This window comes from Balaenoptera musculus, chromosome 10, assembly GCF_009873245.2.
Source record: "Balaenoptera musculus isolate JJ_BM4_2016_0621 chromosome 10, mBalMus1.pri.v3, whole genome shotgun sequence".
NCBI lineage: Eukaryota > Metazoa > Chordata > Mammalia > Artiodactyla > Balaenopteridae > Balaenoptera > Balaenoptera musculus.
In genome coordinates, this window is record NC_045794.1 from 62,039,867 (window position 1) to 62,065,248 (window position 25,382).

A 25,382-nucleotide genomic window follows, 5' to 3' on the forward strand; every position below is an offset into this window, starting at 1 on the left:
ATAGGATAATTACTCTAAAAAGTTATTTTTAAGAAATGGGTTGGAAAGGAGGATGAAGATAATGACCAAGCTGAGTGTTTAAGGTGATGCCATATAGCATAGCAGTGCAGATTGCAGAGCTGTGTGATCTCAGGCAAATTAACCTCTTTCTGCCTTATTTTCCTCGTTCATAAAACAGGGATAATATTACCTACTTTATAGGGCTGCTGGAATGATTAAATGAGTTTATAAATGTAAAGTGCACAGAATAGTTGGGTGCCTGGTCTGTTTTAAGTGATAGTTATTATTTAATACCTTTATCTGTGTACTAAATAATGGGGAAAAAGCATAATACATTAATTTTTAACAAACTGCCAAACAAGGATGAGAAAAAATTTTAAAGAACTTGTTACAATGAAAAGCAGTACATTAAAATTTTTAAAAGGGGTGGTGGTGCAAGAAGATAAAAATCACTTTTGAGGATTCTGAAATAACGGGCAGTTTCATCAAATTTTACAACTTGCAGACAAGGAGAATGAAATTCCATTATTATAAATCAGACTCTTCCAAATAAAGTATGTGTCACAAAAAAATCCACTGTGGTGAATTAATTCATCATAGAAATATTCAGCAGATGATAACAATGATCTCAAGTATCTGTAAACCAAGGACACTTTCAAACAAAAGGCTGACTCCATCAATCTCAAAACATAAATTACAGTCAAATACACTTACTTAAAAAAAAACCTAACTCAAGTATGGAAAATATTTACCTTTACAATGAGCATATGGCATTGTCATTACATAATCTTCGCCTCTATTCAAGAAAGTTAACCGTGCTTCTCCTTCTAATATTGCAGATAATGAGTTTCCTGAAATAAATATTGTTTATTAAGTTTCACAAAAATAATCCAGCCAATTCAAAACAAACAAAACATATTTAGGACACCTATCAGATATCTACAGTGGAATGTCTTAAAAATGTCTCAGTCTCAATGTGTCCAAACATGTATTTGTTGTCTTATACCCAAAACATATTCAATCCATGTTCCTATTCTTACAAAATGAGTACTTTTAAAAGGTACTCATTATATGTTTGTTGTGTTATTTTACATGAGGCTCTTAAAAAAAATCTTAAACATGTAGAACATGCAGTAAAACACTGTTTCACTGTATAGCTTAATATGCCCTTTTTTGAATAAAAACATTATTTCTTATCTGTAAGACACATTACGTCGTTAAGTCCCAAGCTTTAAGTACGTATAATTGATATAATAATACTATGGCTAATTTAGAAAAAATTTAAAATATGCATAACCCACCAAAATGCAATTGATGATAAAATTTCATGGTATTTTCTTCTAGCTTTTCATATATATATATATAAATATATATATTTCCCCCATTGACAGTTTTATTGAAGTATAATTTACATACAGTAAGTGACCCATTTTAATGGTGCATTTTGATAGTCTTAGCAATTGTATCCAGTCATGTAACCTCCACCACCACAATCCTTGCTCCTTGGCAGTCAATCCTTTCCTCCAGCCCAAGGAAACCACTGGTCTGGTTTCTATCACTATAGTTTGGCCTATTTTAGAATTTTGTATAGATGGCATCATAGAATATGTAGTTTATTGTGTCTGACTTCTTTCATTTAGCAAAATATTTTTCAGATTCATCCATGTTATTGTATCATCATTTCATGCCACTTTAACAATACTGAAAAATCTAATGTATGAACATAGTATATCTCTCCATTTACTTGTCTTCTTTAATTTTCCTCAGCAATGTTTTGTAGTTCTCAGTCTACAGGTCTTATATATCTTTCATTAAATTTACTCTTAAATATTTTATTTTTAAGATACTATTGTAATCAGAGTTGTTTTTTAAATTTCATTCTGCAAGTGTTCATTTCTAGTATATAGAAATACAATTGACTTTTGTATTTTGATCATGTATCCTACAACCTTATGAAATTCACTCATTAGTTCTAGTAGTATGGTGGTATATTTTTGAGGATTTTCTATATAGATCAGGTATGTATGTGGTTTAACTTCTTCCTTTCTAATCTGTATGCTTGTCCTTTAACTTGCCTACTGCATTGGCTAGGACTTCTAACAGAATTTCATACAGAAGTGGTGAGAGTGAATATGCTTGCCTTGCACCTGATCTTAAGTAAAAATTATTCTATTTTCAACATAAGAGTATTAAGTTGGCTATTTATTTTTCATAGATACCTTTAATCTAGTCCTAGTTTGTTGAGAGCTTTTATCATGAATGGGTATTGAATGTTGTCAAATGCTTTTTCTGAACCTATTAAAATGATATGATTTTCCTTTATTCTATTAATATGAATTACACTGATTGATTTTCAGATGACATGCCAACCTTGTATTTGAGATACACCCCACTTGATCATGATATATTATCTTTTAAATATATTGATCATGACATATATCATTTTTAGATATCCAATTATGTGTGTGTATTACCGTTTATATATATTGATTTGTTACTAACTTGTTAAGGATTTTTGCAGGTATATTCAAGAAAGATATTGATCTACAGTTTTCTGATAATGTCTGGTTTGGGGATTAGTGTAATGCTGGCCTCATAAAATAGCTGAAAAGTGTTTCCTCCTCTTCTATCTTCTGTAAGAAGCTGTACAGAATTGGTATTATTTCTTCCTTAAATATTTACAAGAACTCAAAATATCTGGGCCTGGACTATATCATTTTTATAATTTTTTAAAAAATTAATTTATTTATTTTTGGCTGCATTAGGTCTTTGTTGCTGTGTGTGGGCTTCCTCTGGTTGCAGTGAGCGGGGACTACTCTTTGTTGCAGTGCGCCTGCTTCTCATCGCGGTGGCTTCTCTTGTTGCGGAGCACGGGCTCTAGGCGTGCGGGCTTCAGTAGTTGTGGCATGCGGGCTCAGTAGTTGTGGCTCGCGGGCTCTAGAGCGCAGGCTCAGTAGTTGTGGTGCATGGGCTTAGTTGCTCTGCGGCATGTGGGATCCTTCCAGACCAGGGCTCGAACCCGTGTCCCCTGCATTGGCAGGCGGATTCTTAACCACTGTGCCACCAGGGAAGCCCTGGACTATATCTTCGAAGGAAGACTTAAAATTACTAATTCAATTTCTTTCACTGATTTAAGGCTATTATAACATTACATTTCTTCTTGGGTCGGTTTTGGTAATTTGTGATTTTTAAGGGATTTGCCCGTTTCATCCAAGCTGTCAAATTTATTGTCATAAAATTATCCATAATATTTCTTTATCATCCTTTCAGTGTCTGTAGGATCCGTAGTGATTCTGCTCATTTTATTCCTGATTTGTATTCTTTATTCTGATCAGTCTAAAATCAACTCTTGGGTTCCCTGATTTTCTCAATTGTTTGTCCACTTTCTACACTGATGTCTGCTCATTATTATTTCCTTCCTTCTACCTACTTGAAATTTAATTAGCTTCTTCTAACTTCATAGGGTAAAAAGTTAGATCACTGATTTGGTTCTTTTTTTTTTTCTAATTTAAAGTTATAAATCTCCCTCTAAGCACCCCTTCTGCTGTATCCCACAAATTTTGATATGCTGTATTTTCATATCATCTAGTCTTAAATATTTTCTAATTTCTCTTGTGATTTCTTCTTTGGCCCATGAATTATTTAGAAGTGTGTTATTTAATTTCTAAATATTTGGAGTTTACCTCGATATCTTATTTATTTCTAATTCTATTTCATTAAGGTTACAGAACATATTCTGTATGATTTCCATCTTTTTAAATTTATGGAGAGTTGTTTTATGGTCAAACATGTTATCTATACCAGTGAAAAACCATATGTGTACTTGAATACAATGTGTATTCTGTAACTGTTGCCTGTAATGTTCTAGAAATAACAATTAAGGTAAGGTGTAGATAGTGTTTTTCAGGTCTATATGTCTTTGCTTATATTTCATCTAGTTGTCTTATCATCTGCTGAGGAGACAGTGTTAATCTAAATATGATTTTAGAATTGCCTATTTCTCCCCTTAATTCTGTTTTTGCTTCATGTGTTTTGAGGTTCTATGATTAGATATACATTTGTGATTATTATGCTTTCTTGATGTACTAAACCTTTTATCATTATGAAATAACTCCTTTTTTTATCTCTGTTAATACTTTTTGTCTTAAAATTTTATTAATATAGCCACTCAATCATACTTGAACTTAATGTTCGCACAGTTTAGCTTTTAATTTTTTCTATCCATTTACTTTCAACCTATTGTGTCTTTACACTTAAAGTAGATCTATCCTTGCTGTTTTATTCAATCTGACAATCTGTCTTTAAATTGGATTATTTTGACCATTAACACTGATATAATTACGACGGGTTTTTTATCTGCCATGTTACTGTGTATTTTCTATTGTTCCTCTCTGATTTTTATTCCTTGATCAAGCTTTCCTGCTACTTTAAAAAATAATTTGAATTTTTTTTTTAGAATTTCATTTCAATAATCTTATTGGCTTTTTACTTATCCTTGTCATTATTGTGTGGATGTGTGTATGCTCATGTGCACACGCACATGCTCTAAAATAGCGCTTCTCAACAGTGGCACTACTGCTATTTTGGGCTGGATAGTTCTTTGTTGTGGTGGGTTGTCCTGTGCATTGTAGGATATTTAGCAGCATCCCTGGCCTCAACCTACTGGATATACCAATTGGAAAACCAAAATGTCTCTGGCCATTGCCAAATGTCTCCTGGGCCCCAGAGTTGAGGACCAGTGCTTTAGGGATTACAAATATTTATCTTTAAAATTTCACACGCCACTTACAATTAAATTAACCACTTTTATAAAATGTAGAAACTGTGCAATCTGTATGTCCACTCTCCTTTAAGCCTTTATGCTATAGTTATATCTGCATATGCTATAAAATTCACAAGACAATGTTAACATTTTTTGTTTTGAACAGTAATATATATTATAAACAAATTGAGAGGAAAAGGTAAGAAAAAATGTCTTTTGTATTTACTAGATACTTATCATTTCTTACAATCTTCTGTCCATTCTGAGGATCTGAGTTTTTATCTAGTATCATTTACCTTTAGCTTGAAGAACTTTAGCTTTTCTTGTGGTATGACTCTTCTGGCAACAAATTCTTTTAGTTTTATTTTATCTGAAAATGACTTTATTCTTGAAGAATATTTTCTTTCAACACTATAGAGATGTTCCATTTTCCTGAGTTCTTCACAGATTCTAATAAGAAGTTGGCCATTACAGAATCATTATTTCCCTGAATGTATTATATTGCTTTTCTCTTTTTGTTTTCAAGATTTGTCTTTGACCTTTGGCTTTAAATAGTTTGAGTACATTGTGTCTTGGCTTAGCCATTTTTTTTTTCCTAACCACTAGACTGCCAGGAAATTCCCTGTATTGCCTTCTGTAGGACATTGGTGGATTCCCACTCCACCAGTTTTCTAGAACTTGAAGTTAAAGAAGTGGGAGTTGGGAACTTCCCTGGTGGTCCAGTGGTTAACACTGCACTTCCACTACAGGGGGCATGGGCTCGATCCTTGGTTGGGGAACCAAGATCCTGCATGCATTGGTTTAGCCATCTTAATGTTTATTCTGCTTGGTATTCTTTGAGCATCTTGAATGTGTAAATTTATACCTTTCGTTAAATTTGGAAAACTTTTGCATCAACTCATTTTTTTTTTTAACATCTTTATTGGAGTATAATTGCTTTACAATGGAGTGTTAGTGTCTGCTTTATAACAAAGTGAATCAGCTATACATATACATATATCCCCATATCTCCTCCCTGTTGCATCTCCTTCCCACCCTCCTTATCCCACCCCTCTAGGTGGTCACAAAGCACAGAGATGATCTCCCTGTGCTATGCGGCTGCTTCCCACTAGCTATCTATTTTACATTTGGTAGTGTATATATGTCCATGCCACTCTCTCACTTCGTCCCAGCTTACCCTTCCCCCTCCCCGTGTCCTCAAGTCCATTCTCTACGTCTGCGTCTTTATTCCTGTTCTGCCCCTAGTTTAGATTCCATATGTGTGTGTTACCATACGGTATTTGTTGTTCTTTTTCTGACTTACTTCACTCTGTATGACAGACTCTAGGTCCATCCATCTCATTACAAATAACTCAATTTCGTTTCTTTTTATGGTGGAGTAATATTCCATTGTATACATGTGCCACATCTTCTTTATCCATTCATCTGTCGATGGACACTTAGGTTGTTCCATGTCCTGGCTATTGTAAATAGAGCTGCAATGAACATTGTGGTACATGACTCTTTTTGAATTACGGTTTTCTCAGGGTATATGATCAGTAGTGGGATTGCTGGGTTGTATGGTAGTTCTGTTTTTAGTTTTTTAAGGAACCTCCATACTGTTCTCCATAGTGGCTGTATCAATTTACATTCCCACCAACAGTGCAAGAGGGTTCCCTTTCTCCACACCCTCTCCAGCATTTATTGTCTGTAGATTTTTTGATGATGGCTATTCTGACCGGTGTGAGGTGATACCTCATTGTAGTTTTGATTTGCATTTCTCTAACGATTAGTGATGTTGAGCATCATCAACTCATTTTTTTCCTGTTCCATGTTCTCTCCCCTTCTGGGACTCCAGTAACACATGTGTTAGACCATGTGATATTATACAACAGATATCTGAGGCTCTGTTCATCTTTTAAAATAATTTTTCTCTGTGTTTTCCACATTGGATTTCTATTTATCTATTTACAAGTTCACTTATTTTCTTCTCTATCATCTCCATTCTGCTGTAAAGTTCACTCTATGAATTTTTAATTTAAAATACTGAATTTTTCAGTTCTAGAATCTCTATTTAATTTTTGAAATATATCTATTTCTACTTTTCTTCTAAGCTGTACAATTTTTTCATTCACTGTGACCGTATTTTCTTTTACTTATTTAAGGGCACTTATTTTAGCCACTTAAAAATCCTTGTGTGCTACTTCCAACAGTATATCCTGGGGTTTGTCTCAGTTGATTTTCTTTTCCTTTGAGAATATGTTCCATTTTCCTGGGTCTTTAAGTTAGGTAATTTTGGATTTGATTCTGGACATTATAAATGTTGAGTTGTAGAGACTCTGAATTCTATTATTTTTCTCCAATGAAAGTTGTTCTTTTGTCTTAGCATGCAATTATTCAGTTGGACTCAAATTACGAACTTTGGGGTTTTTTTGGGTGGCAGTTTTGTTCTGGATTTAGCCAGAGAGGTAGGCAGAGAGAATTTGGGATCCCCTCTCTGGCTCTTTTCCTTTTCAGGTTCCTGTTCTCTGTCTAGTGGCCACAGTTTCTCCAAATTTAGTGTTTGGTTCCCCAGGTCAGAAAGGCTGCAATGTTTCTACCAGTTTACCCTGCTAACTGTACCTGACCTGAGGCTGAAAGTCATGGAAACGAGGATTCATTCTGTAATTTCTGTTCTATGACTGTGGACTTCCCACTGAATTGGCCTGCAATTGTTCTCTCTTTAATGTTTTCACGTATTAATAGCTGCTTTCTGTATTAGGGCCAGATGTCTAGAGGAGAAGGACTGGTCTACTAGGACCTTATTCAGACATTGTTGTCCACATACATTTTTAACATAAAACCACATAGATTTTTGTATCCAACTTTATACATGTATTGGTATACCATAAAATCATTTCTCTCTTATTATATAGTATTCATAACCATACTATATCTTAAAATAACTGAATGTTCCCTTATTTTAAAGGAAATACTTGCTCTTTGTGGGAAAGTTGAAAAATCCAACGATAATTACCCATAATTCCATCATTCAGGTTAATCATGAAATCTTGATATAATTCCTTGCATCTTTTTTTCCTATATATGGATGTATACATGTTTTAAAGCAGAGTAGACTCAGAGCATATATGTACTCTGCTTTTCACTTAACATTATATCATAAGCCATTTCAAATTTTAGTGCACATTAGAATTACCTGAGGAGATCGTAAAAATGTATATTCTTGGGCTTCTCTGGTGGCTCAGTGGTTAAGAATCTGCCTGCCAATGCAGGGGACAGGGGTTCAAGCCCTGGTCTGGGAAGATCCCACATACCGCAGAGCAACTAAGCCCATGCACCACAACTACTGAGCCTGCGCTCTAGAGCCCACGAGCCACAACTACTGAGCCCGTATGCCACAACTACTGAAGCCCGTGTGCCTAGAGTCTGTGCTATGCAACAAGAGAGGCCACCACAGTGAGAAGCCCACGCGCCACAACAAAGGGTAGCCCCCGCTCGCCACAACTAGAGAAAAGCCCACGCGCAGCAGCAAAGACCCAACGCAACCAAAAATAAAATAAATAATATAAATAAATTTATATAAAAAAAGTATATACTTGAGCCCAGTGATTTTGATTTGGTAAGTCAATATTGGGATTCAGGATTCCAAAATTTTAACTGATACTCTGATTATGAAATTGATGGTTTATGCATACTGTTTGAAAAACAAGAGCAGTTCTCCCAAATGATGATAACTTATTCAACCCATAGCAAAGTGACTAAGTACCTATATTTTATCTGCTTTGCAGAATATCAGAAAGCCATTTAAAAATGAATGGTTCTTAGGGCAAAGACTAGTGGTACAAGAAAAAACAGATCCATAGATCTGAGAAGATAGCCCTTGAGATAGAAAATAATGGCATTAAAAACCAGTGATAAATAAACCAAATACTGAGAAAATTTATTGGCTATTGGGAAGAGAAAGTTGTGATCTTGCTTCACTTCATACACACTATATACAAAGAAATAAATTTCAGGCAAACTAAAGAGCAGTGAAAGCATAAAAATATGAGAACATGTAAGCGAATTATTATGTAAGCTGAAGTGAGAAAGGGTTTTCTAATCGTGACATCAAAAGTAAAAACCATCAAAGGAAAAACTGATAATTTAGTACATCAAAAAAATGTCAAGAGACTACTTAAGAGGAATATACTCTACCCAGATGTCATTAAATTTAACTTAATTTAGATTCAAGAAAATGAACTAATTCCTAAAACAATATAAACTATCAAACTCTCCTAGCAAGAAGTTTCCATATGGGCAAGTCAATAACCAAAGAAGAAATGAGGAAGTTACCAAAAAATTGTCCCTACAAAGTTTGAATTTAGTAAATTCTTTCAAATTATAAAGGAACAGATAGTTCTGATATACACAACTGTATGTACTATAACATAGAAAAAAGAAGGCCAGCTGCTGAAGTAATCGCAGAAGTGAGCTATGTACCTGGTATTCAATAAAAATTCTACAAGGGTAGAACACACATTCACAAAAGCCATTTAAACTATAGTGAGGGTAGGGGCATGGAGGGATGGAGGGTTCAGTAGGGAGGGAATAACCCAAATATACGTAACCTTCAGAAGAAAATGATCACCCTCTGAAACAAGCAAAATATAAAACTAGGCAAAAAAATCAAAACCAAAACCCAAACAAAGCAAGCATCAAGGGATGATTTGTTTGTTTGAATTGTCACAGATTTTAGATTAAGGTTTCCTACTGTACATATTTATTTTCCCTTGTACTTAAAAAAGTTTTTGTTAGTATGTTACTTGATCCAAGGTTAAATATCATTACTGACTGACCCTGGACTAAGTATTCTAACTGTATTTGGACTCTTTCTCCTCTTTTCAAAGACTAAATAAAAAGATCAAGCCCTTAGGTACTTTGAGATGAAACTAAAAACCTTAGTAGAGCTAAAGGCAAAAAAAAAAAAAAAAAAAAAATTACGGCCTAAAATGGTTAGCTGTAGTGGGCAATCATTATTCTGTCTTTTGATAAGTGGTGTTTGTGGTAAATTTACACGTACGTGATGAACACTTACATAACATGAGTCATACCTCTATTTATGAATGAGCAAAGAAAAACAAAAGGAAAAGGAAGGTCATTATCCAAGTAAAAATGATAAAATTACATATAAATTCCTTGCTGAAAACAGCCCAAGACATTGTCTGTATAAAAGCTCACCAGGAAATATTACCTCCCAGAAAAGCATATAGATTGAGACATGGGTAAACTCACCATAGAACTTGGACTTAGCCAGGATACTACCACTAAGGCAAAATCCATCTTTTCGGTTACTAACATAAAAGGCAGATATTGGTGGATGATGGGACACCTATTGAATACAGGAAAAATACATTAAAATATAATAATATAAGCATATTATTGTGATATTACCAAAAGTTCAAGTCTTAAAAGCATACTCTAATAATGAATTAAAAGAAACATTTGGTAAGTAGTAAAATTAAATATTGATGATTGTAGTAACCAATCTCCAAGATGTATCTCAAGGAAACCTACCTCCTGGTATTCACACCGTAAGGTGAGCTTCTCTTACACTGTACCAAAGTTAGTTTGTGTGGAAGTAATAGTATATCACTTCTGAAATTAGGTTATAATGCAGCATGTAAGGAACTGAGTTCTCTTGTCAAAAGCCATGTGATGAGCTTGGAAGCAGAATCCTCCAGCCCAGGTAAGCCTTCAGATGATTGCAAAGCTGGCTGACATCTTGACCTCAACCTCAGGAGAGACCCCGAGCCAGACCACCCAGCTAAACAGTTCTCAGATTCCTGAACATCACTGCATGAGATAATAAATGTTTTTGTCTTAAGCCATTAAGTTTTGAATTTGTTATATAGCAATGAATAACTAATACAGTGGCTATTCTTCATGTAGATTACTGAATAGACTGTAGGAAACTAACAAAAGCTTTAACAAATATTTTAATAATTAATATTGCAAAATGTATACATCATGTTTTCTGAAATGAGACAAAACTAAAATCAAACGCTTCTCAAGCTTCTCAACTTAGTGAAGAATTATAGTGAACTAAAATACAAGACAGATAATCATTAATTAAAAAAAATTAATACAGATAAGTGGTTTCAATCTGAGGAGTATATCAAAATCTCTTGGGAAGAGGAAGGTTTTTCAAATAACACATAGTCTTCTCATCCTCCTTACACTCTGTATATGAAAGGTAAGCAGGTCAGGATTTGTTTAGATGAAGAATAGCTGGGAAGAAATAATAGGGTGGGAGAATTAAATTTAAAAATAATGAGGCAAAAAGTGCAATATCAGGTTATCTAATCGTGAATGCACAGATTTGACGACTGTGGAGGGCTTAAAAAGGCATGTAATTTGAGATAAATTTAGAAAGATATGGAGGACCCTGAATGTCAGAGAAATGGGTGTAAATTTGATTTAGGAACTGGGGAACCACTGAAGTATCTGGTCCAAAAAAAGGAGCGGGGGCAGAGCAAGAAAAATAAAGATTTATTTTTTATCGTAGGATTCCATGACTGTAAGAGAGTATGTAACTTAAGAGTATGGTATTTAGTAGTAGTCAGTACTAAGAGGTTAAAATCTTACCAAATGTTCACTAATAAGAAAGGTTATAATCAACAGTGAGTTTACTGAGTTAATATTTTCTATAAAAAAATCTGAATAACTTCCAAATCAGTTTTATTTCTATAACATGCATTTCTAATACCTGTTCAGCAATATAAAAAGTTTTGCTGTTTGTTCTGGGATGAATCCACAAACAACGGAAAGTCTCACCAAGTATAGGATTATAAGGTTTCTTCAGTCCCTAGTAAAAAACATACAAGTTTCAAATTATAAATATGGAAGATTCAAAGTACTAACTTAAACCAGTCAAGATAGGCTTAACTGTATCATCTGCGAACTATCCTTATAAAATTTCCCAGTAGTGACATGAAATAAAATTAAATGACTTCAATCATAATACAGGTCTAAATAACCAAGTAGTTTGCAATTCTGCTAACTGAAAGAGGCCCTGCAATGCAATTATTAATAAATAATCTAAAGATAACATAAAGAATAAAGAACACATGTAAGGCTATAGAAAGTAAAACAAACATTACCTTTGGCTTTTTATAGAATCCTGACAAATACCATTTTACTACTTTCTTCAAACGGAAATAAGGATTTTCTTCAAGAGCAGCCCTAAAAAACAAAATGATATATGCAAAAATTTTACATAATATATCACAAATTCTCCCTCATATTAATCAAGTCAACAATTGAATATGAGATATGATTGGAAAGCATAATTCATTTTCAAAACAGATGGCAAAAACAACCATATAAATCAGTTTGCAAGAATCATTTTTCATAATCTGGTTACTTTTCTCCCCATTTTTAACCCCATCTTTAGCCTTCAACCTCCCCTATGTGCTACCAACTGATTTTCCAGAGTGAATTGTACCAATATAACAGATAATCAAAGAATAATTTTCATTTTAAAAGAGGCATTTTCAAAAGCCATGACTCACCTGTCCCCTTGCCCTTCTGCTAATGCTATGAACATTGCAAAACACTGATTGTGTTTTTCAGGTGAATTCTGAGAAGTCTATATATATATATATATATATATATATATATATATATATGTATATATGTATATATGGCAATTTATTTATATTACTCTCTTCAAGCACGTCTGAAGGTCCAATGTGGTGATTTTTGAAGATGAAGTGTGAGATGGAAGAGGCTAGGCCTAGGCTTGCTGACAACTGTGCCAAGTTGAAAATACTGAACTTTTCGGGAGTTAACATTCCTCTGATTGCTCTCTTCTTGGTTTAAATTCTCTTACTACACAATTTATTTACAGTTTTACATGTCTGTAGGATGCACAGTTCAAAACTCAAAGCAATATAAAGAAGTATACAGTCTTGCTATTGCCCCATCTCTCCATACTCTTCCTACTTAACCTCCCATAGGTAACTTTTTTTTTTAGCTGCTTTTTTTTTTTTTGGCCGCACCACGCGGCATATGGGATCTTAGTGCCCCGACCAGTGATCAACCAGGGATCTAACCCGCGCCCCCTGCAGTGGAAGCGCAGAGTATTAACCACTGGACTGCCAGGGAAGTCCCTAGCTGCTTCTTTTTATATAGTTTTCTTGAAGTATAAAGAAGCAAATATAAATATGTAGTCTTTTTTTTTTCTTATTTTTCTTTGGCTGTGTTGGGTCTTCATTGTGGTGCGTGGGCTTCTCAGTGCGATGGCTTCTCTTGTTGCGGAGCACGGGCTTTAAGCACACGGACTTCAGTAGCTGCAGCACGGGGGCTCAGTAGTTGTGGCTCGTGGGCTCTTGAGCGCAGGCTCAGTAGTTGTGGCTCACAGGCTTAGTTGCTCTGGGGCATGTGGGATCTTCCTGGACCAGGAATCGAACCCGTATCCTCTGCACTGGCAGGCGGATTCTTAACCACTGTGCCACCAGGGAAGTCCCAAATATGTAGTCTTTTTCTTAAAAAAAAGGGGAACAAACTAAATGCATTCTTCTGTACCTTGCTTTTTTACACACACACACATAGTCCTGAAGATCCCTCCAAATCAGTTTATAGAGTTCTTCCTTAGTGTGGATGTACCATACATTACTTAACCAGTCAACTGTGGCTGGACACTTGAGTTATCTAACCTTTTGCTATTCCAAACCCTGCTGCAACAATTTTGTATATATGTCATTTTGTACATGTGGAGTTGTATCTGTAGGAGATATTCCCAGAAGCAGGATTACTGGATCAAAGGATTGAATGCATTTATAATTTTGGTAGATACTGCCAGATGCCTTTCTAATGCACTGTGCTAGTTTGTGTGACCCAGCAGCAGTCTATGAGTGCCACACAACCTTGGCAACAGTGTGTGTTGCCAGAAGTGCAACCTTTCAATTTGGGAAAATGGTCATCTCTCAAGATCTTACTGTGATTCATAGGAACCTGCCTCATATTCTGAGGGAAATAAATTTCTAGATAGGTAAAAGAAAGCAGAACTGGGGTATAAAACAGAACTGGGGTATAAAAGCGTTTAGATTTTTGGTCAAAGTGATGGATGGAAAATAGATCTTATTATGGTTTGAATTTGCACTTTTCTTATTTTAAGTGAAGTTTACACGTTTAAGGACTATTTTTATTACTTCATTTTTAAACTGCTTGGTCATTTCCTCCACTCCTTTTTCTATTAGGTTATTGATCATTTTCATTCACTAAGAATTTATTTTCATTCACTAAAATAAAAAGAGCCCTTTTTATTTTAGGGAGCTTAACACTTCATTTATGACTTAATTTGTAAAACTCTCCCACAGTTTACAAATTATCCTTTGAATCAGCTTGTTTTTTTTGTTTTTGTTTTTTTTGCAGTGTTCATTAATGCAACTAGTAGACTAATAATGCAACTAATAAACTGAATACAGGTATGAATGCAGAATCTAAAAATCAGGTCACAGGGCCAGAACCTAGTATCTTAGAAAACACAGCGCCTTGAAACTGCTGCTGGAATGGGGGCAGCAAGTGAAACCTGGAAAAGTATGATTCTCCAAGAAACTGCTGGGAAAGAGGTAGGCAGCTCCTCCTCCACCTCCTTTATGCCTGCCTTCTTCAGAATTACTCCCAGGATCAGCTGGCAGGAAGAAAAGCAAAGATGAGAGTGGGGATTTATGCCATGTGCCAGCAATTAGTAGGATGTTCCAGTTGTGATAAGCTGCACACGCCTCACTGCATGCAGAGAGGATAAGCACAAACGAAAGCAGAAGCCCCAGGACGGGACCTGAAGGAGCACTTAGGTGGGGGGAGAACAAAGAATGCCAACCAGCTCTCCCTGCGTTAGGTCAACGCACAGGTCAGGGAGCCTGTGATGGCAGTGCTGTCAAGGCAGGGGCAGAGTTCCTGTCTTCCTCAAGCTTGTGATTTCTCCATCTGACCTCATAAACGGAAACATTACAGCAAGGTATTAAACCTGCTTCTTATTAAGGTCAACTATAGAAATGGTGGAGAAGAGAGAGTGGTATCTCATTTGAGCCTGATTTTGGTACAGCATTACCACTGAAATCACACTCTGAAAAACTCGAAAACCATGAAGTATCTTTTATTTTAAGAAATGAGAATTTACTTACTCAGATAGGAAATCTGCATGATAGTAGTAATCTGAAAGTTTATCCAGGAAAGAACGGGGTTCCAAAATAAATGTAGGCAGAACCACCCTGGATAGGTCCATGCCAGGACGGACTTGTTTCAGTAGTGTCCAGATAAGGCTTTTGTTTTCTTCTGACACAGTTTCTGTTTGAGAAGCCTCACCTGCCTTTAGCAATTAACAAAAAATACTGAAATACTATATTTATTTCGGACACATAAATATGTAGATAAGACAGCTAATACTGAAAATATGAATTTTCTCTAAGACTATTCCAAGCAATCTTAAAATGTGAAAATAACCCATTAGGTAATAAGTCAACACGTATAAAATTTAGTAAAAGGGTTGTCACAAGAGACACTAAAGTGAATGATATATACAAAGAATCCATTACAAAAAACATTATACTCTATTATTTTATACTATGTTTACTTCTATGCATTAGCAATAACAAGAAAGTTATAAATTCATGTTTCCCTACAATTTACTTTGTACCTGGCAATAACATCAAGGAGTATCTTATTTCAAAAGCAAACCTGAAGAAGATGTAAACTCTAAATTTAATAGAATATATTGGTATTTGTGCGAGTATATGTGTTTAATTGTTTACAAATCTTGATATATTCATATGTATGCAACTTTTAAAATAAAATAGGTATTATATAAATACTATTCTCTTTCAGGAAAATAAGCAATAGGTCATACAAATATCTTCAATTTCATCTGTAAATTTCCAAGAATTAGAAAACCAAAATCTCTGAAAATCACAGACTGTTACCTCTCCGAGTTCTTCATGGCTCTGTTCAGTGTAGGTAGTCTCCTTTAAAGGCTCAACCGGCTCAGGTTCAATGTATGAGTCATCTTGCCTTTCTGATGTATCTGTGTCACTTTCTTCACTTTTCCCCATCACCTCATTGTCAGACTCATCATGCTCTTGATCATTTTCTTTATCAGATTTATCAGAATACATATCTTGGTCCTTAAAATGCTGTCGTTCAATTTCACTATCATTTAACCTTAAGAGAAAGAATTATTAGGAGGAAGGATAAAGGAGGTTAAGAATATTTAATTTATAAATAAGAAGGATACGTAACACTTACTGAGAATTTACTATGTGCAGGGTACCATTCTAAGTGTTTTATATAATTTAACTCATTTAATCATACAATAGCCCTATAAGTAAAATTATTACTCTCACTTCACAGATGAATAAATGGAGGCACAGAGAAATTAAACTAAAACCTGGAAAATGTTAAAAGATGACACTCTGAGCTCTTTGCTTCTCTATCCTTTAGGTCTAAAATTTTCCAAAAGCAAAATTTTAGACTATTTCTTGCTAGATTTTTTTCTTAGTTTTACAAACATCATCACTTGAATCAACCTATCACTTCTGGTCTAAAGAAAAACTTCAAGCCAAGACCACTAGATTCTCAAGTGAACACAAATTAATTATGATTTTCTACCTGTAAAGGTCTCCAAAGTCACTCATAATAAGTCCAAAAATAAAAGGAGAAATGTATAAGGTAATTATATCGATTTAATACTGGACTGAGGACTTCCCTGGTGGCACAGTGGTTAGAAATCTGCCTGTCAATGCAGGGGACATGGGTTTGATCCCTGGTTCGAGAAGATCCCACATGCTGCAGAGCAGTGAAGCCTATGCGCCACAACTACTGAGCCTGCACCCTAGAGCCCGCGAGCCACAACTACTGAGCCCCTGCCACAACTACTGAGCCTGCACCCTAGAGCCCGCGCTCTGCAACTACTGAAGACTGCGCGTCTAGAGCCCGTGCTCCGCAACAAGAGAGGCCGCCACAATGAGAAGCCCGTGCACCACAACCAAGAGTAGCCAGCCCCCACTCACCACAACTAGAGAAGGCCCGCGCGCAGCAACAAAGACCCAACGCAGCCAAAAGAAAAAAAAAAAAAAACAAACTAAAACTGGATAGGCTTAACCTTGAAAAAAAAATCCATGGAGAACTGGAAATGGAAATTTCAGCTTAAGGAAATGAACCTATGGCCTAAAATTGTTAAGCTGCCATACCCAACCTTATTCTTACTTACAAGACAAGGGTTACTAATCTGCACAAAAAGGAAACAATTCTTTTTAAAAAGTCACTTCCAGAATCAAAAATTTTTTTAGAAATTTCTCATTTAAGAAAGTATCTGTGGGTTTCGTTTGGTATAAAAAATTTGTAAAGTACTTTACAAATGAATACTTGGTGCCGTTATATATAATAACTGACATTTTAACAATGCTGACATAAGTTTAACAGAGCAGAGTAGTCCTATTTGATTCTCTTTTAGTCTCTATTTTTCCAAAATCTTCTTATGTTTGGATTTTAATCAGAGAACTTCTAACAGAAATACATTTTTTAGAATACTTTTCTTTTTTTTCCTTTACAATTGTATATTTTTAAAAACGTAGTCTAAAATTGCTGTCTTTGCTTTCTTACCATCTAGTCTCTCCTTAATCCCTCACAATCTGGTTTTTATTTTCTCTTTTATTTTGTTTTATCCTCTCTCTCCCCTTTGGCAACCAGTCCAGTTGCAAGACTTCATCATTTCTATTTGATGATTTCTGTTTGATTATTTCCCACGCATGCAAGAATAAGCTTCAGATTCATGTTTTTAAATGCTTGGTTGACCACATCTATATATACTGGGACCACTGCATCCTCAACATGTCCAATATTTAATATACTATCTCCCAAATATGGTCCTTTAAAAAAATTTTTTTTAAATTTTTATCATCTTCCCAGTCACTCAGGCTTAAAACTTGGTAATCTTTTTTTAACTTTACCCATTTCCTGTCTCTTACATCCAAGGAGATTCTAAGTCTCGAAGGTAGGCTCCCATCCTTCCTCATCTCTGCATCATCAGTTCCTAGCTCATTTTCTGTCATATATCCACATGAACGTGTTGATATGTTGATTCTACTTAATGGTAAAATCTGTTATATTGATCCTCTCCCTGATTCCCTAGCTGGATATTATGTTTTCATCCTCTAAATTATCCTGATCCTATATTACCCTAAGACATCTCTCCTTTGGTTGTTTATGTCATTCTTTTCCTCCTACTATTTATAGGTGCCTGGCATTTTATCACTTTCAAGCAAAACAAAACAAAACATCTCTCTAGGATTACATAGCTAGTAAACTGTTATACTGGATTCAAATTTAGGATCATATCTGATTCATTTTCCTATTCACAATGTGGTGAATTACAAAGAAAAGTGTATGGTATCTTACACAGAAAAGAGACTCAAAATTTTTTAATGAATAAATATGTGAAGTAGATGAATTTTAAGATCCCCAAATAAGAGCATTTAAGGATTACCTGGTATTCTATAACACCAGGGGAAAAGGCCCCAACAAAAACCCATTCCTATATCAGGTGCACCTCCCTCCTGCTCATCCTATCCCATTCAGACTCCTATACTAGGATAAAATAAAGCTCCAGATTATAGATCTGCAAAGAAAGGATGTAAAAGATAAGGTAATGGTGGTTTTATTTATTTATTTATTTTTGGCAGTTTTAAAAGCGAGTAAAGAAAAAGAGTCAAACAAAAGGATAGGGAAAAAAAAAAAAGTTCATCTCAGCTTACAGGGAAGCGAGGAGAGAAGCAGTCTAACTTTGAGGAGGGTAACCTCAATGCTGACAGAAATAAGTGGCTGCAGAGAAGCTGAGGGTTGAGGCCAGGGAGGAAAAGGGGAAGTCTATTTTTCCTGCAAAGCAACAGAAGAGATCTGAACCTCAACCTTCGTTTCCTTGAAGAAAATTTTTTTTAGTACTAACTACAATGAATGCTTCAGGGGAAAAAAATCCCCCACAAATAGGATACAGTTCCAATTTGAAACACAATATAATAAGAGAATTCCACAAATACCAGGTAGAATAAGTCAAGTCCATTATAGAAAAAACAAAAAAGTGCTATAGAACAACAGTAGAAGGACAGATTACATCTCATTTTTATGAGGCAAAGAAAGGCTTCGCATATGATATAATATTTGAGATTGAGATTGGCCTTGAAGAAAACACAGGAGTATGACGGAAGAAAAGAGCAAGGAGGACTAGAGGTCATTCTTAATTGAGGGAACACCAGGCACAAAGACAAGGTAGTTAGCATGGTTGTATTTAGGAAAGAACAAGTAATTCATATTAGCTGGAATCAAGGAAATAACTTTCTACACCTCACCATAGCAACTCAACAAATTTTAAACCAGGCCATAGGGGTTTAAAGACAGCTAAGTTTCAATCCTAGATACAATACAAAAATTCTAGGCCTGCCAACTAATCTAGTGAATAACATAGTCTCGAAAATAATCACCAAATTAGTGGCAATATCTACTTACTGGAAGTTATCACCACTGTGGAGACTGTTAGCACGTAATAAGCCATACAAAGTCACATGTGTGCTCTCTGATGAGATGCTCAGGTCATGTTCCTTTCCTTCCCTGATCATTGTACGTTTCAGAAGACTAGAACATTTCAAAGCCAACTCCAAAGCATCCATCCAGCACCTTCCTAGAAGAAGACAGATTCATAAATAGTATAATTCAAGAAACTAGAAAAACTAGCATCCATCTTAATTTAACACTGTTAACTTTTAAACATACTATTATTTCTCTCAGAAACATGCACTGTAAAAGTTAATTAGAATATAAAATCCTGCCAGGATGTCTTAATGCAATTTTTCAATTTAATAAGTGCTTTTTACATTCTAAATATCTAGAAACCACTGGTAAATAAATAGCATTAACGTGCATTAGAAAATACATCTAATCTAAAATAAGTGTACTTTATTTTTAAAAGCTTCAAACATTAACATGTAGAATAACTGAAGGTACCAAAAAGGTACATGAAATATACCTAAGGGATTATGTTTCTACTATAAACAAACTATCTAAAATAATATTTTGTTGTTGACAGGACATCTATCCCAGGTTTAGCACCCAAATTTTAAGTCAAAAAAATGCCTGTCTAATACTGTTATTAACTGCCATATTAGTTAGTGGAAGCATCAATAACTTAATTTTTTGTGTGTGTGGTTGACTATATATATTTTAATTTTTATTTATATTCGACTATAGTTGATTTACAATGTTGTGTTTCAGGTGCACAGCAAAGTGATCCAGTTATACATATACATATATCTATTCTTTCTGAAAATTTTTTTCCCATTTAGGTTATTACAGAATATTGAGCAGAGTTCCCTGTGCTCAACAGTGCTCAACAGTATGTCCTTGTTGGTTATCTATTGTAAATATAATAGTGTGTATGTGTCAATCCACAAACTCCCAATTTATCCTTCTCCCCCAATAACTTTATTTTTTTTTAATTAAAATTTAGAACAGTACTAGCAGAAAAAAATGTTAATTGCTCTTTAAAAGTCATATACATTTGTTTCAAGATATGGTGGCAATATCAGCCAAATAAATCATTTTCATAATGAAAGCTCATGCCTATGATATTTTAATTTAAAAAATAATTATCTAGTGAAAGTAAAGTTTAGGTTACATGATTCCCTAGGCTAAGCTAGTCTACACTATAAAACATAAAAGTGAAGAAAAAATCCATTATCAATTATTAAAGTTTTAAAGTTACCTTGCTTTGATACAAATTATACCCTCCCTATATTTGTTTCAGGAATTAAGTATTCAGTAATAAAGTACAGAATAGAAGTTTGTGTTTGAATGTCTTATGCAAAAAAACAAAAACAAAATATTGTATACAGTGTTATGTTAATATTTAATGATAAAATATAAATAGTATTAAATGCACTTCTAAAATGACAAAACTTAATGAGTTACCACAGAGAATACTAATGAAGTCAAAAAGGTGTTAATATGTCAATAAAGGATGAAGAAGAAAACTCCAGGCTGCTAATTTATCACTTAATTATATAATGCTTCCTTCCTATTAGATTTCCCTATTTGGGAACCAAGTTGATGATATATTTAGTGTTCTAGGCAATTTATGATTATAATACCTCTGCTGCAAATTCCATACTAAACACAGATTTCCCAAAGGAAAATGCAGTGCTCTATAAAAGTATAGATCTATAAAAGTATATAGTATATTTTTAAGTGAACCTTAAAAATAAGGACCAAAATCCAATCCATCATTTGTATTTACCATCTGACTCTGAAGTAGCTCGGATGATCAAATAACTGCTAGGTAAGGGCTGAGTTATGGATCCAACTGCTTCACCTTTTGGACCCTTAAAAGCAGAATAAACAAAATAAATGGTGTACAGTATTATGAGATCTCAACATTATATTATTCATTATTATCTGTAATAATCTAAGTGAGGCATGGATTATAATTTTTAAAAACAAACAAGCTTTAATTTCATGCTTCTTGAGAAAGCAAATGTTAAGTACTGGGGAAAGCTTTCCTCTTTCACAAAATTTACCTCCTTACCAGAAAACTGAACTTATAGTTAACATTAAGCATTATCTCTGCATATTGTTCACATATTAAAGAGAAACCTAAAATTTCCCATACGAGACCAAATTTTAATTTAACAGAATTTCCATACCACAGAAACTATTAGATAAGAAATACTAAATGTCTGGAAACCTAAAGAAACAGCTGGAAACTTACAAGAAAAAGAGAAATGAATTTTTACTAGGTCCAGGGGAAAATAATTTTTTAAGTTGTCAGATCAAAGAATAAAATGGATTTTAAGAAGCATAAACATTAGGAAGTAAAGATGGACATTTAAAGTGAAAAAAGTAGAAACAAATCAATACGATTTTAACCAATCCTATAATATCCCTTGGGTATTTTCAAATGGCTTTATAATTTATGGTCTAGTTCCTAGAACCAGTAGAGTAGGACCTTGAGTCAGACTGCCTGGGTTTCAATCTTGATTCCATACTAGAAAAATTACTTAAGTAACCTCTTTAGGCCTCAATCTCTTTATCTGGGTAATGGGGGAAATTTGTATCCTCCTTATAGGTACGAGAATTAAAAAAAGATTCCATATAACATGCTGAAGAGAGTCCCTGACACAAAGTAAAAATTTATAAACATTACTCTTTCCTAATCATAGACATTGACTTTTAAGCTGCTTAAACAATGTCCTAAGTAGGTTTTGCTTGTGAAGAATATTCTGATGTTCATATAATTGTACAAATTTCCCTCCCGCCAATATTTGGAATGAAATAACTTGACATTTAAAGTATTTTTTAACGATTTAAAAATTCATTATAATTCTTACAATGCCTAAAAATAGTAGTAAAGAATAAATAATATACATATAAAAGATTTTGAATGTAATTTTTTTTCACTTCAGAATGACATGATACAGAAATACCAGAGGTTTCATGGGTTAAATTCTTTCCCCTGTGGGAAGTATATAATCTCAGAATAAAACTAACTCTGTAATCCTAAATTTATTCCTGCTATGATTCCAGACTACTGAAATAAAGGTTAAAAGTCCAGGTCTTTTCCTAGGTGTATGTATATTGCCTAATTAAGCAATACCCAACAAATTAAAAAGGTGAAGCTACTTTTAGTTCTAATCTCATTTAGGTTGTTTACCTAAAGGAGGAGTCCTAAAACCTTTATTCAAGTGTAATTGACTTTAGAAACTAAAACAATGATCGCTTTGTAAAAACTTAAGCTAGACTCATTTATTCAGTTAGCATGTACTGCCTGTCTACTGTTTGTAGAATTCCTTACTATAATAGTTTATCAAATAGAGCATTTCTATTTTCTTGATTGTTTTTAAAACAAGGAGTGACCACGGTAATGCTTTTTAGTTATAAAAGCATTAGAGCTCCATCTTCAAAGAAAGCTGCCTCTCAAAAATATGCAGGACTGCTTCTGCTTATAGGCTTCCTATCACGTATTTACATCACTACAGGAAAGACCACCAAAATAAATGGCAGCTTCTGTTCTAGGGAGTCTGACAATTTGATAAAGAGAAAAACACTCACAGTAAACAGGATACAATATTACAAAGCAAAGCTGGTAATTGCAAAGTAAAAGAACAGTACAAACAATCCCTACAGACAAGAGGTAATAAGGTACAATATAAATTTGGGAAGCATTTTCTGGAGAAATTTTTAAGTTAGATCTTAAAGGTTAACTAAGCATTTTGGTGCACATTTCATTGTGGGTAGAAACAGAAAGAGGAATAATGTGATTGAAGACAAAAACAAATTTATAAGTTCTGGCAGAGGACAGCAATCATTAATCATTCATTGATTTATCTCAGTTCTACTTATAGATTGTCATCTTTACCTCTCACCTATATAACAAGTGCTTACTTACCTTCACTGCCCAAATGGACTGCTCCAAAGGATGGAAAAGTTTAAAACAAAAGCCATCCTTTTTTGATGGACGCTCAATGATCTCACAGGCATTCAGAAGGACTGTTCCTACCCATTGACCATTTTTTTGGGTTTTATAGATCAGTAGCACACCAGGTTTCAACACACACCACAATTTGGTCCAGCTCTTTAGAGTACCACGAATCTACAAAAATATAAGTTTATTTAAGAAATAAACCTTTGTTTCTCTGCTCCACAAGATACTAACCAAATAGAGGCAAATAGGGTATTTTAATCTAAAATTTCCATAAAGTGTACACTTTAAATTCACTAGATGTATGTTTGTTAAGCTACTAAATAGCAAGCACTGGAAATAAATGTGCAAACAGCATGACTCCTGCTTCTGAGGAACTTAAATTCTAGTGGGAGACTGCATCAACAATTTCAAAATAATGTACCAAGTAGAATGGTTTTCCTAACTTTCCTGGCCAGGTCAGGGGCCATTAAAATATACTTTCCTAGTACCAAGATCTGGAGCTTAAAGACTTAGTAAGTAGAGCCAATATAAGTCAGAAGGTGTTTTCAGAATAAGATCGAAGAAGACCCCCATATTACTTGAACTATCAAGGAAACTATCACTAGACTTCTATTTTAGTAAGAGAACTTCCATGACAGATCCCATAAGGATTTTAGGTTGGAGGTTGTACCTACCCTTGGGGAAGGTGGAAAGCTTTCAGTGCTGGGGTAATTTTTAGGTGAAAGCCAGGTACTAAAACTTCCTGGGAGTCAGGGTCTTACAAGACCATTCTCAAAGTTAGCATTAGTCTAAAATATTCCTACCAAATATCCTACAGATAAGAATGATAAAGAGGATAGAGTGACTAAGATGACAGAAAATAAAAATAAGTGGAAATAACCAGAGGCTAAAAGAATAAGGAATAGAAATAGCAATCTGTATGTTGTTCTGCAAATCAATGCTTTTCAAATGGTAACTTTTACACTAACTTTGTCTCATATCTTCTCCAAAATGCAAATATACCAAGTCTACAATAATACTAAATGATAATTTGAACAGCAAACAAAAGATTTCTTTACAGCACATCAATTAGACCAGCGGTCCCCAACCTTTCTGGCACCAGGGATCGGTTTCGTGGAAGACAATTTTTCCTCAAGGAGGGGGGATGGTTCAGGCGGTAATGCGAGTGATGGTTCAGGTGGTAACACAAGCGATGGGGGGCGGCAGATGAAGCTTCCCTTGCTCGCCTGCTGCTCACCTACTGATGTTTGGCCCGATTCCTAACAGGACGCGGACTGGTACTGGTCCGTGGTCCGGGGGTTGGGGACCCCTGGATTAGACTATATCATGTCACACAAATCAAAAAGCCTTTTTAAAAGAATTGCTATCCATATTTGATGTTATTGTCAAGAGGGACAACATTAAGGTTTCTTCTCTCCATTAAGACTGGAACATAGATCCTCTGGGATACAATTAATAGTTTCTTCATCAGTGAAAAACAATCAACCTAGGAGATGTTTTTGTCTTGCAGGCTTTTAGGTGCACTCTGGGCTTTCCTATTCCAGTTGGTAAATATCCAGCATTTGAATTCAAGAGTCAATACAAACTGACCTTCAACCAATCAGCCATAACAATAACAGAGGGATCTGTGATTGTACTGAGTAACTCCTTTGTGGCTCTTTTCTTTTCTTCTCGGTAATTTTTCTTTTGTACCTATTTTACAGAAATAATGGAAAAATTAAAAATTCATTAGAAATAGGCAATTTCTCTCTTTTTTTAGCTCCATAGAATGTAAAAAATTTTACACTCTAAAATAAAATTCTAAACCTCTTTTAGAATTCTAGCATCTTAGGACAGAACTTTTTTTTTTAAGAGCTGGTAGAAATTTTTAGAAAAGCAAGATTAGAATCTAGTTTTTCTGATCACTAGTCCAGTTCTCTGTATATTTTTAAAGAATTTTACGTTTTTAAAATTACACAGTACATGAATACAAACTCAAGGTAAAAATTTCAAACAACACAAAGCTAAAAGCCGTTTTTATTATACCCTCTCCTATTCCGATTCCAAGAATTGATCACTGTTAACCTTCAGGAAAACACTATCCTTTCAGGCCTCTTCTATGTACACAACCTATAGAAATATACAGCTTTTGTG

The 25,382-nt window shown here is 34.5% G+C and overlaps 1 protein-coding gene across 8 annotated transcripts in view; it reads right to left on the reverse strand.

The window, feature by feature from the left end:
- OSBPL8 (oxysterol binding protein like 8) overlaps nt 1-25,382 on the reverse strand; it is a 194,802-nt gene that overhangs the window by 28,134 nt on the left and 141,286 nt on the right. For all 8 annotated transcript variants that reach the window (XM_036865913.1, XM_036865907.1, XM_036865908.1 and 5 more), the window contains 10 exons: nt 24,840-24,941; nt 23,214-23,417; nt 21,066-21,150; nt 19,283-19,454; nt 15,706-15,943; nt 14,911-15,095; nt 11,884-11,965; nt 11,490-11,588; nt 10,016-10,112; nt 753-851 (listed from right to left, as the gene is read on the reverse strand). In XM_036865913.1, coding sequence (XP_036721808.1) covers nt 753-851; nt 10,016-10,112; nt 11,490-11,588; nt 11,884-11,965; nt 14,911-15,095; nt 15,706-15,943; nt 19,283-19,454; nt 21,066-21,150; nt 23,214-23,417; nt 24,840-24,941 — 1,363 coding nt within the window. The remainder of the gene's footprint in view (nt 1-752; nt 852-10,015; nt 10,113-11,489; nt 11,589-11,883; nt 11,966-14,910; nt 15,096-15,705; nt 15,944-19,282; nt 19,455-21,065; nt 21,151-23,213; nt 23,418-24,839; nt 24,942-25,382) is intronic.